General features: G+C 50.5%; 1 protein-coding gene across 2 annotated transcripts in view; it reads left to right on the forward strand.

The window, feature by feature from the left end:
* Nucleotides 1-502: 502 nt before the first annotated feature.
* The window catches only part of LOC118092825 (uncharacterized), a 37,704-nt gene continuing 24,859 nt past the window's right edge, over nt 503-13,347 (forward strand). The window contains exons 1-4 of one of the 2 annotated variants that reach the window (XM_035131411.2): nt 503-1,335; nt 4,214-5,247; nt 5,734-5,953; nt 13,048-13,208. In XM_035131411.2, the coding sequence (XP_034987302.1) occupies nt 4,371-5,247; nt 5,734-5,953; nt 13,048-13,208 (1,258 nt within the window). In that variant the 5' untranslated portion in view covers nt 503-1,335; nt 4,214-4,370. The remainder of the gene's footprint in view (nt 1,336-4,213; nt 5,248-5,733; nt 5,954-13,047; nt 13,209-13,347) is intronic. The other variant, XM_035131418.2, reaches the window with a different exon arrangement.

Genomic DNA, 13,347 nt, shown 5'->3' on the forward strand with positions numbered 1-13,347 from the left:
ACCACAGCTCACCACTGCATCTCATGATGATGGCACAGCTCACCATTGCAAACTATTTGCAGCCTCTAGAAAGCGACCTTTATGAAATTCAATGGACAAAATTTTGGGACCTGATGGATAAATTGAACAATAGAACAAACTATAAACATCCAGAATTACAATATGCAATGACAGAAAGTACTTCTTCATATAAGTTCATAGTTAGACTATGGAACTCGCTCCCAGAAGAGGCAGTGATGGCCACTAACTTGGGTGGCTTTAAAAGAGGACTGGACAAATTCTTGGAGGATAAGATTGTCAGTTGGCTCCCTGCCATGATGGCTATGCTCGGTGTCTCCACAGTCGGAGGCAGCTGTGTTTCTGAATATCAGGTTTTATACCTCTGTCTGCTTGCCTCTCTGAAACGTTTATTTTAAAAGCTGAGCTTTTTTGTGGCTTTTTCTTTGACTCGAGGGGTTGCCTTGGTGGTGGGAGGGGGTGTTTGTTTTTTGCCTGTGTACACACACTATGCATCTAAAGTACATCATGACTTCCCCCACAGAATTCTGGGAACCGTGGTTTGAGAACTGTAGCTCAGTGAGAGGAAAAACTACAGCTCCCAGGATTCTTTGTGGGTGAAACTCGTGTCATGTGTGTTGGATGTACTTCTCCAGTAACTGGAGAAGGGACAAAAACTTCCAAGTTCCAGTCCGTTGCTATATACGGTAAATCAATCCATTTTTGCGTGTCCTCAGAACGGATCACTATCCCTTAATCCACAAACCTTTCCACCTGGGGGTGAATGAGACCCCCTGATTAATTTACAGGAGGAAGAGGGAGGAGACTGGAGAAGCCACTACAGTATTAGGCACCCGACCCCCTCCCCAATCCTGTCCCCTTTTCTTGGTTCATTTGGATGAGAAAAGTCCTCTTTGCAAGGGGAGAGGAGGAGGACTGAACGGGATCTAAGAGATGGTTGATTTTGCAAAGCTAGGCTGGAGCCGAGTGGCTGGCGAATGAGTAAGCGCGAGAAGAGAACCGCGTGTTTATAAAGTCAGAGGAGGATCCAGCGAGAACCGCAACATATTGGTTCACGTCCCCTCCCCACCCCAAGAAGTATATTCTGTACAGTAGAGTCTTCTTTCGTTTCGCCCCGTTTTTCGTAAAGAGAGAGAGAGAGAGAGAGACATTTTTGCAAGCGTCGGGTTTCCTCTTGCAAAGCGCGCGGTGTGGGGGATAGGTGCGATTTTTGAAAAGAAAGAAAAAAAGTTTTGCTTTAAATCTGATCGCGCTTTTGCAAGCCTTGAATGAATCGGATCAGGTTGCGGAGAGGATTGGGTCCCCCTTCTCGAGGAGGTAAGTGAGCAGAGGGAGTCGTGAAATTTGTCCAGATTTGGGGTGGGCATAGCTGCCAAGTTATCCCTTTTTTAAGGGATTTTCCCTTATGCTGAATAGGCTTCCTCGCGAGAAAAGGTAAAACTTGGCAGCTATGGGTGGGGAGCTTCTCGCGAGTTGCCTGGCGTTGCAAACACACAACCCAGTTTCTCAACTCAGGCCAAGCGAAAAACAAAACCGCTTTGCTTGGATGTGTAAAAACCTCTCTCTGCTGGGGAAACCCGGAGAACCGAATCAGAGCCACTTGGAAGTTCGATGAAGTTCTGAAAATCCATGCGGCTTGCCTTAAGTAGATAACTGACTTTTTTCGCATTGATTTTAATGGGAACTATGTCTAGTTAACTGAATGTTTTAAAACTGCATTAACAGGGGGTGTGCTCACGTTAGGGCCTTATAGCTCAGTGAAGTTGTTCCTCACCTTGCCGGTTCTTTTCCACCTCCCAACCTTCCTCCAGTTGTTCACATCGGCACAGCTTCATTAGGGGCAGATTCATACCCTGTCTGACACATCTTAGCTGAGAGATGGCCCAAGGCTGACAGGATGATTTCCATGACTGGAGTCTGGGGGAGAATTGGAATCTGGGTCTTCCCAGTCCGAGTTTGACACCCATCGCTTCTTTACCATCCTGGCTTAGTGTTAACTGAAATTGTCCCACTGCCAATGAAATTTCTACTATTTTTCTTCACTGCTGGTCAGAGAAGCAGAAGAATACCTTCACGGGTTACACTTCTGCATTTTGATATTCTAGACAGCATCTTTTGAGCATGGGCAGAATTTTACAAAATAGCTTAGATTATCTAGGGTATTTCTACTTGGGGCCACCCCGGCCCCACCCCCTGCAATGCATTTCCCTCTCTCATACATGAAGCAGCAGCCATCAGTTATATCATATGTCTTCGGGAAATGTATTTTTTTTGTCCAGGCTTTCCCAAACCCACAAGACTGGACCATGTTTTATGCATTTGAATTCTCTGGTTTTTTGGTTTGTTTTTTTTAAATAAGGGATGTGGGTGGCACTGTGGTCTAAACTACTGAGCCTCTTGGACTTGCTTGGAGGGTTCGACACTGTGCGACAGGGTGGCAACTTCTGCCAACCTAGCAGTTTGAAAGCACACTAGTGCAATAGATAAATAGGTACCGCTCTGGCGGGAAGGTAAACGGCATTTCCGTGTGCTCTGGTTTCTGTCGTGGTGTTCCTTTGTGCCAGAAGCGGGTTTAGTCATGCTGGCCACATGACCTGGAAAGCTGTCTTTGGACAATTGCTGACCTGGCCTGAAGTGAGATGAGCGCCACACCCCATAGTCACCTGTGACTGGACTTAACCGTCCAGGGGTCCTTTACCTTTTTTGCCTATACAGTATGCTGTTATACTGATTTTAGGTGTTCTTTTTGCTTTTGTTTTAATGACATATTGTCTCTTTTTTACACTGTACACCGTTAGAGATTTTGGAAATAAGTGGTATGTAAATGCTTTTAAATAAAGAATACGATTTTGCAACCCTTACAACAACATTGTAAGGTAGGTCAATATAATTATCCCAGTTTTGGAGGGAGCGGTAGGCTGAGAGAGAGAGAGAGAGAGAGAGAGAGAGAGAGAGAGAGAGAGAGAGAGAGAGAGAAGAGCTTGCCTAAGGCAGGAGTAAAATCAAAGTTGTGGATTTCCTTATTACGGTAGTAGCTCATGCATATCGTTTAAATACGCTAAGGCAGCTTTCTTGCCTTGTTACATAACCTTACAGAATTCTAGGCTTACATGTGCAAAAACCTGGGAATACAGGAAAATCTGAAGTGTTTTTAATTCTGGTTTTATAGGTGCTGGGGATATGTACCCTTTATGATTACAAGTTTCCAAAATATTCAGTGGGATGTGTTACCCACAACGGACAAAGTGACAAGAGTGATTTGAAGCACGCCACATAAACATATTCCTTTCTTTCCCAAATGCTCTCTCTCTCTCTAAAAAAAAAAGAAAATGCTTAATTAGATTAAGATCAGCTCTTAATAAAAAGGTCAACAGCTGTCGGAACCAAGCTGTCATGCCTCTTCAATTGTTTGTGGTTCAATGTGGCTGATGGAGCACCCCTTCTCAATGTAAAACACACTGTCATAGTGAACCTTTCACTTGAAGGCTTCACTAAGCTCCCTTTACAGGGCTCACTTTTTATGTTCCATTTGGTGGAGATATTTTCCATATATGTTGCATTTTCCAATGTAGCACCTTTCATGACTGCTGCATCAGATCATTTTTGTTTTTGGTGTTAGGCAATGATGCCTAATGTGAAGTAGCAGTGGTTGGGGTGTGTGGGTGTGGATTCAGTTTGGCATTTGAAAGCGAACTTACAATATTTGCACTTTCTGAAATAGGCAAAGCAAAAACAACTATCCTTCAAAATTTGCACTCTCCCAAATTTTACAATGTAGTTCTCCAGCCACAAGCAATGTACAAAGTTCCACATACTAGGGAAATGTTCTCCAACCCTGGGTCTCCAGTTGTCAAACATATTCTATTAGAGGTAATTGGTTTGCAGAAGTGTGGATGTTAAGGAAAATGGCACACAAAAATCTGAGGACATTAGAGGAAAATATGACACATTTTCATGAGAACTTTTAGAAAAATAATAATGCACAAACTGATGTAGAAATCTGGAGAACGGGGGACTGGGAAAATGAGAAAAACGAGAGAAACTGAAAGTGATTTAATTTTCCATGCCTACTTGACAAGTAATGCCTAACTTGGCAGCGGCATACAACCTTTTACTTTTGCAAAATTTAAAACTAAAGGGAAGCATTATGTTCCTCATTACCATCTTTGTGTTCCCCTCTTTCTCTCCCCTTTAGATTCAGGATGATGACACCTTCAACTAGTGACGACTGAGAGGCAATGCTGTCAAACTGAGTTGCTGCTTCTCGCCATTTTTTCCTCCCTCCTGCTCTGCTCTCTTGGAAAGTGGACCACGCCCTTCTCCTCCCTGGAGAGCTGGTAGCCTCTGTAGTCATGGGGCCTGGCCTGTTATTGGCATTTCTGTTCTGTGTGTGCTTCTTGCTGCATGAGGTGGATTCTCTGAGCCTCACTGAGAACCCTAAGAAACAGAAGGAAGAGCAAATGCTCCGGATTAATGAGGTCAATGCAGATAACCCAGGGATCGACACCTTGGAGTATGTGGAGTTGTATCACACAAGTGGCCAGCAGACCCCCCTGGATGGCTACTCCTTGGTCTTTTACAATGGCAAGGGCAATATGGCCTACAAAGTCCAGGATCTCGGGGGCTTTTCCACCAATAACCAAGGCTTCTTCCTCATGGGGTCCTCTACGGTCATTCCGAAGCCATCGGTGATCCTGCCTAACAACACAATCCAGAATGGGCCAGATGCTATTGCGCTCTATTTTGGGGCAAAGAAGCTGCATGAGGGAATGACCGTCACCAACAAAGGGCTGGTGGATGCTTTGGTCCATAAGTCTAAAATGAGTGACAGAGCAGATGAGCTGGTCCGTGTTCTGACCCCGGGGGTGGAGCCTTTCCTGGAGGACCCTTTCTTCAGGACCACAGATGAGTCACTGGAGAGATGCCAAGGGACAGATTCTCATTGGTTCTTCCAAGCGGGTGCGCCTACCCCAGCCATGGATAACCACTGCATCCCTTTTTCTCAGCTGAACAAATCGGACATGTTGATCAACGAGGTTAACGTTGTGTCGTCCCCTGGAGAGTTTGAGTTTGTCGAGCTGCAAGGCCGTCCTTCAACTCAAGTAGATGGCCTGGTACTGGTGTTGATTGAGGGGAGTACCCAAGAGATTTACTTTGTGATGGAGGTGCATGGCAAGACGTCCCCTGATGGGCTGCTTCTCCTTGGCCCAGGCCAGTTCAACTCCTCAGGTAAGGCTGGGCTGCTGCTCCTCATGGTGCTGGCATGCTCTAACATACTTAGGGTGGAATGTATAGCAAGATGTCTTATACCGAGTCAAGCCATTGGTCCATCTAATTTATTATTGTCTAGACCAGGATTTCCCAAACTTGGGTCTCCAGCTGTTTCTGGACTACAATTCCCATCATCCCATGGCCACGGTTCTTGCTAGCTAGGGATGATGGGAGTTGTAGTCCAAAAGCATCTGTTTGGGAAACACTGGTTTTGGCTATTGTTTTTTCCCTAGTGTGTCTTTTAATCAAAGAGCACAAATAACTCCTGGCTTTTAAAATGGCAGGAGACAAACCGTTGGAAAGCAAATGGAATGCAAGATAAATCTGAGCAATGTCTCTAGCAATATGGCATTGTGTGTCTATGTGGGTGTGTCCTTGGGCTGATTAGCAGGGTGTTTTAATGGGAATAAACCCTCATTTTTCTTCTCTTGCTTTGACCTCCAGTTGACCTGCCATTCCCCCAGAACTCTGGAAGACCCCTCCTCAGGGCAGGTGCAAATGCTGTTGCCCTGTACAGAGGGACCCCTGCCAACTTTGCTTTGGGGGCTGCTGTGTCGGCAACAGACCTCCTGGATGCCTTGGTGTACTCTACAGCTGAAAGCGCCCACTTGAAGCTGCAGGATGTCTTGACTCCCGGGAAGCCACCCTTCCATGCAAGAGAGAGGTGAGAAAAAGAAGGGCAGGGAATTTCTGTGGCCTTTCTTTCCAATAGGGGAGCCCACCACACCGCAGGGCCAGATTCCATGTTCTGCAGCTATTTTATTAAATTTATATTATTTACAGTATTTCATAAATTTATGCACCGCTGGATTGTAAGAAAAACCCCTCAAAGACAAAACAATGAAATCAGGAAAAGTTCAGAAATATATCCTGCCTTTCCTCCCAAAGGAGCCCAAGGGTGGTGTGAGGGACAGGGGATATCGCGAAGTCCCTCCCCTCCTGAGTTCAAGCCCGTCCCCGAGCAAAGGGGAAAGCAGGGAGAGTTCCGATTCCAGTGGGGAAGCAGGAAGTCGTGTCCGAGGCTCAGGCAAGGTAGAGGAGCCAGGGTCCCAGGTGGGACAGGAAGGGGCAAGTAAGGGGGGAAGACCCATCCCCCCAACTCCAGAATTACGCAGGAAGAGGAGGGGCAAGAGGATGGGTCTGCCAAAGCTTTTGTGTTGGAGAAAGACGCGCCAAAAGCCATTAGGAGGTTCTGAAACCGACTGACAACATCGCTCCGTGTAAATAGCAATGACTTGAGCACTGTAAATACGCAGCACCAATAAAAGAATAAAATGCAGAGCTGCGTAGCGTCGTTACTCTGAAGTAGTCCACTCCGGCCACTGTGACAGCAACCTCCTAATCATTTTTGGGCTACTTCGGAGTTGCCGGGATGAGCGTGTCCGAGGCGGAGAAGTGGCGGCAGATCGCTGAGCAAGCCCAGCTAGAACTGCAACAGCTGTCGCTGCAGGCGCAGGGAGAATTGAAGGCAGCTAAAGAGGAGACTAAGAAGGTCCAGGACGACCGGTTACAACTTGCGGAACAGGTGAGAGAGCTCCAGGAAAAAGAGCAGCATTTAAGGGCGGTGGCGGTAGACCTCCAAAACAAGCTGGATGCAGAGAAAAACAAGGCGGGAGGGGCTCCCCAAGTCCAAGTGCTGCCAGGAAGGAGAGCAGGGACCCTTGTAAGCAAGTTCAATGGAGACCCGAAGGAGTTTCAGGGCTTTGAGACTGAGATCGTGTATGCTCTTGAGCTGCACCAGAATGAGTTCCCCGATGATGAGCACAGAGTAGCGTTTATTGTGGAACATCTCACCGGAGCAGCCAGGGAGTGGCTAAGACCATTAATCGCAACCAAGAATCCTTGCATGAAAAATGTCCAACAATTTCTAGAAGGTTTGAGGACGATGTATTCGTCCGATAGTCATTTGGACCAGACTAAGGAGGAACTGCATAATTTACGCCAAGGAAATATGACAGTTCGCGCATATTGGGCGAAATTCACCATGCTGGTGCACAGACTGGGGTGGGTTTTGGATTCGCCTCCCATGCAAGCTGCGTTTTACTTGGGTTTGAGCGAGGAGGTGAAGGATGAACTCTCGAGAGGTCCAAAGCCCAGTACTATGGATCAGCTGAGCAAAGCAGCTCTGGCGGTGGGGGTGAGGCAGGAATCCCGGTGGAACGACAAGCAAGCGACGCGCGCAAAGCGGGCTTGGTTCCCACGGTCGCAGGAGAAGCCACTCCCTCAACAACCCTTTCAAGCCACGCCTGGAGCCAGCCAGGACCAGGAGCCCATGCAGATTGATAGCGCGCGCGCGCGGGCTTTTCAAACCCCAGCGGCGCCAAGACGCAAGGAGGGAAGGGGCGGGAATTGCTTTCTCTGCAACTCACCCCAGCATCTCGTCAGAGACTGCCCACATCGCAGGGAGTGGCAAGGAAAGGCGGGAACGGTGGTGCCCTCCCCCACTGACGCAGCACCACAGCAGGGAAACGGGAAAGCCTGGCTGCAGGAGACAAGGGGCAGCAGCCAGGCACAGTCAGCAGACAACAGCCCCAGCCCGCCCACCCGCACAGAGAGGTGCAGAGCCAGCCCACCCCTCCCAGAGCAGGAGTGGTTCTAGAAGTGACGCTAACGCTCCCAAATGGCTATCCCCTGACGGTCCTCGCCTTAATTGACAGTGGGGCGTCCGCCAACTTCTTCTCGAGAAGCTTTGCAGAAGAGCACCAAATCCAGCTTTTGCAGTTGGATTTTCCTCTGCACGTGGCAACCATTGACGGCAGGGAGCTGCTGGGAGGGGCCATCACACATCAAACCCCCCCCATGAGAATGACGGTGGGAAGGCACTCAGAGACACTGGCGTTCAACGTCACCACCATCTCAGACCCCCCCATCGTCTTGGGCATGAGCTGGCTGGCGCGCCACGACCCCTCCATCAGTTGGCACCAGAGGTGCATCACGTTTGGGTCGGACTTTTGTCTGGAACATTGCATGCAGCACCAACCAGGGGAGGGCCCTCCGATAGCCACGGTGGCCACCATGCATATCAAAGGGGGTGAGGCAATACCCAAGCAGTACTGGGACCTGCAGGAGGTCTTCAGCGAAGCGGAGTCCGACCACCTACCCCCGCACAGGCCTTTTGACTGCCAGATCAACCTGGTGCCAGGGGCGACGATACCCCCAGCCAAGCTGTACGCCATGTCAGACCAGGAGCTGGAGGATCTGCGCGCTTTCATCGACAAGAACCTCAAGCGGGGGTTCATAAGGGAAAGCAAGGCAGCAGGGGGCAGCCCGGTCTTCTGGGTGGACAAGAAAGACACGCAACAGCGCCGTCTTGTGGTGGACTTTAGACGGCTGAATTCGGTGACAGAGCCAGTGGCTTTCCCCATGCCCAGAGTGGATGATCTCCTGACAGCGGCACGCAGGGGCAAGATTTTCACCAAGCTGGACCTAAGGGGGGCGTACAACTTGATCAGGATCCGGGAAGGAGATGAATGGAAAACCACGATGTTCACGCCTCTGGGCTCTTTTGAATATCTGGTGATGCCCTTCGGTTTGCAAGGGGGCTCAGCATGCTTCCAGGCCTTCATGCACCACGTCCTGGGGTCCCTCCTCTTCAGGAAATGCTTGGTCTTCCTAGATGACATCCTTATCTACTCGAATGACCCAGTGCAGCATGTGAAAGATGTCAGAGAGGTGTTGCAACGCCTGAAGGAGAACCACCTGTATGTGAAGCTGGAGAAGTGCAAGTTTCACACCAAAGAGGTGGACTTCCTGGGCTACAAGCTGTCAGACAAGGGGCTGGCGATGGACAAAGACAAGGTGCAGGCCATCCTGGACTGGCACAGCCCCAGGACGCGCAAAGATGCCCAACGCCTACTAGGCTTCGCTAACTTCTACAGGAAGTTCATCAAGAACTTCTCTCGCGTTACGGCTCCCATCACGGACTGCCTGAGAGGCAAGCAGAAGTTCAAGTGGACACCAGAGGCGCAAGCAGCGTTCGAAAGCCTCAAGAGAGTGTTCGCCTCAGACCAAAACCTGTTCCATGTGGTGCAGGACGCGCCCCTACGCATTGAGACAGATGCTTCTGAAAAAGCTGTGGGCGCAATTTTGTTGCAACTGGACGCCAACAGGGAGTGGAGACCCTGTGCCTTCTTCTCCAGGAAGCTGACACAGCCTGAACGCAACTACACAGTGTTTGATAGGGAACTTCTTGCGATCTACGCTGCGTTCCAGCACTGGCGACACTTCCTGGTGGGCGCAAAGCACCCCATCCAGGTGTGCACAGACCACAAGAACCTGGAGTTCTGGAGAACTGCCAGGGTGCTCAACCAGCGGCAGATACGGTGGGCAGAGTTCTTCTCGAACTTCAACTTCTCCATCCACTACATCCCGGGGGAGCAGAATGTCAGGGCGGATGCCCTCTCCCGCAAGCCAGAGTACATGGAGGAGGAGGCGCCACCAGCCCCAAGGCACATTTTCCCCCCGTCGGCATGGTCCTGCGGAGCAGCTGTGGTGAGCGAGGCAGAACTCACAGCACTGACGGCAGCGGATGAATTTGCCAACCGCATCTTCAGAGAACTGAGAGGGGGGAGGGAGCAGGCAAAAGACTTTGCAGAACGCAGAGGGCTGCTTTTCTACAAGGGTGCGCTGTACCTACCCACCACCCAGCTTCGACGTACGGTCCTCAAGCAGATGCACGACAACCCTACAGCGGGGCATTTTGGAAGGGACAAAACCGCTCACCTAGTCATGAGACACTTCTGGTGGCCAGGGGTGCGGGAAGATGTTCGAGACTATGTAAGGGGCTGTACCACCTGCCAGCGGGCGAAGGTGGTCAGAGCAGCGCCACCAGGGTTGCTGGAGCCCTTAGCCACACCACACAGGCCGTGGGAAGTGGTGTCCATGGACTTCATCACAGATCTGCCTTCGTCCAGGGGTAAGACTGCAGTGTTGGTGGTGGTGGACCTCATGTCTAAAATGTGTCACTTTATACCGTGTGCCAGGGCAGTCTCGGCAGAAGAAACAGCCAAACTGTTTGTTGATCACATTTTCAGACTGCATGGATTACCTTTAAGGGTTATTTCGGATCGTGGCCGCCAATTTGTTTCCAGGTTCTGGCGGCGGCTCATGAACCTCCTGCAGGTGGAGGTCAGCTTGTCGACGGCTAGACACCCGCAGACCAACGGACAAGCGGAGAGGGTCAACGCCATTCTGCAGCAGTACCTGAGATGCTACGTCAGCCAGCGGCAAACGGACTGGGTGGATCGCTTGCCACTAGCAGAATTTGCCTACAACAATGCAGTGCACGTCTCCACAGGGGTGTCGCCCTTTAAGGCCACTTACGGGCGCGACCTCAGATCTTTCCCAGAGAGGGAGAGGGAGGAGGAGGAGGAGGAGGGCCCACAGGCTGAGGATTGGGCAGAGGAACTGGAGACGGTGCACCAGCAGCTCAGAGAACACGTGGAGAGGGCCAAGGAAGCGTACAAAAAGGGGGCAGATCGCCACAGGCGACAAGGGGAGGTCATCAGGGTGGGGGACAAGGTGTGGTTGTCCTCGGAGGGCCTTCCCACCAGAGGGAGGTGCAAGAAGCTGGCACCCAAATGGCTGGGCCCCTTCACGGTCACGCAACAGGTCAACCCGGTGGCATACAGGCTGGCACTGCCAGAGGACATGAGGGTGCATCCAGTGTTTCATAGATCGCTGCTGTCGCCGTACAGGGAAAGCAGCAGGCTCAGGGACAGCGAACAAACCCCCGAGGGAGGGGGGGAGAGGGAAAGCAGGGAGCAACTCAATGAGGCCACGGCCATCCTGGATTCAAGGTGGGGGGTGGGGGGCCTGGAGTACCTCATGGCATGGGAGGATGCTCCACCGTCCCAGAATGAATGGGTTCCCGCCACTCAGATACAGGAGGAATTCTTGGTGGAAGAATTTCACGCCCTCTTTCCCCACAGACCCAAGCCCTGGCACATGGAAAGGGAGGGGGAGGAGGAGGAGGCACGGGAGAACAGCTCACCATGGCGCTGGGAAGCGGAGTTTGAGGAACCAGAGGATGAGGTATGGGTGTCGCCAAGATCCACCCAGTCAGAGGAAGGAGCAGATTGGCAAAACATTTTTACCCCCACCAGCTCAGACGCCACGGACTTTTTGGGATTCCCGTCCTCCCAGGCGGAAGGGGGGGGCTCGCAGGACTGGGGGGAGGTGTTCACACCAACGGGATCGGAGAGCACCGAGTTTTTAGGCTTCCAGTCGTCACCGACACATGGGGGGGGCCTGGGGAGGGGTGAAGGAGAGCTTGGGAGGGGGGTGGATGTGAGGGACAGGGGATATCGCGAAGTCCCTCCCCTCCTGAGTTCAAGCCCGTCCCCGAGCAAAGGGGAAAGCAGGGAGAGTTCCGATTCCAGTGGGGAAGCAGGAAGTCGTGTCCGAGGCTCAGGCAAGGTAGAGGAGCCAGGGTCCCAGGTGGGACAGGAAGGGGCAAGTAAGGGGGGAAGACCCATCCCCCCAACTCCAGAATTACGCAGGAAGAGGAGGGGCAAGAGGATGGGTCTGCCAAAGCTTTTGTGTTGGAGAAAGACGCGCCAAAAGCCATTAGGAGGTTCTGAAACCGACTGACAACATCGCTCCGTGTAAATAGCAATGACTTGAGCACTGTAAATACGCAGCACCAATAAAAGAATAAAATGCAGAGCTGCGTAGCGTCGTTACTCTGAAGTAGTCCACTCCGGCCACTGTGACAGGTGGCAAGGCAGCCCAGCTAGAAACATGCAAGTGATGGACATCTTGCATGAAGTGATCTATTTACTTTGGGTTGTATCCAATGCTCGACCTCCTCAGAGTAGACCCATTGAAATTTGTGGACGCAACTAACTTCGTGCTGCTTAAATTCAGTAGAACTAACTCTGTATAGGGCTTAGTTTGAGACAACTCTCTATTGGTTGCCAGTTCGTTTCCAGGCCCAATTTAAGGTGCTCACACTTTAGGCCCCAAATATTTGAAAGACAGCCTCTTTCCCTACAGACCATCTCAGGTGCTAAGATCAGCAGAGGGGGCCCTGTTGGTGGTTCCTCTGCCTCCAGAGGCTCAAGGTGATGGTGGTTTGGGAAAGGGCATTATCTGTGGCAGCCCCTAAGTTGTGGAACTCCCTCCTCACAGAAGTGCGCCTGGCACCTTCATTGAAAGCTCAAAGTGGTTTGCAAGAAACAAAATATTCATTTAAAAAATAGCAATAATGCCAGATATTAAAGATGAGGTAAATTTCAAAATGTAAGTAACACAAGCAGTTTTTAAAATATAGGACTGTGTTCACTGCTGGTCCTATTAAGAGTAGGCCCATTGAAATTAATAGCCACATTCACACCATACTATATTTAAAGCCCCGTGCTGCCATTTTAAACAGTCATGGCTTCTCCCCAGAGAATTCTGGGAGTTGTAGTTAAGGGTGCTGAGAGTTGTTAGGAGAGGCCCAAGCCCTTTGACCCAGATCATCACCGCCAGCCCTGCTTTTTACAAAACAGAAAATTAAGTTGGGAGCTCTAAAGTTTGGTCCCTGTGTACACAACAGTTGAGCTGTGTACTCATACAGCTGTTCTCCTATAAAATTCAGTGAGTGTACAGTCTGCGTACCTGTGTATACAACAGTCGAGCTGAACAAATCAGCAAACATGCGCTCCTTCACACAAAGCCCTTGTAGAAAGAGCTTGTAGATGTGTTCAGTATGACATGTGAACGAACCTATAGCATAAGATTAGTCAGTCAGCTTCTCACCCTGTTAATCTCCAGCAGGTCCCAGGAAAATGATACCTCTGTGAACCGCTGCGTCTGTTGCTCCGTCACCCGGGATCCCTCCGTTTATGCTCTCGGCAAGCCCACGCCTGGGCAATTCAATGACTGTCCCAAGAGACGCTTTGGGCAAACCATTTCCTTCTGCATTCAAATTGCAGGTGGGTGCTGCAGCCTCCAGGTAAATCAAAGCAGTGCGGGTCAGTCACTTTGGAATCTTAGCGTAATGGTTGTATGGCAGGGGTTGGGAATTTCTAGCTTGCAGGCTGAATCAGGCAGGTGTCCTTATTTGGCCCACAA

This window comes from Zootoca vivipara, chromosome 14 (genome assembly GCF_963506605.1).
Source record: "Zootoca vivipara chromosome 14, rZooViv1.1, whole genome shotgun sequence".
NCBI lineage: Eukaryota > Metazoa > Chordata > Lepidosauria > Squamata > Lacertidae > Zootoca > Zootoca vivipara.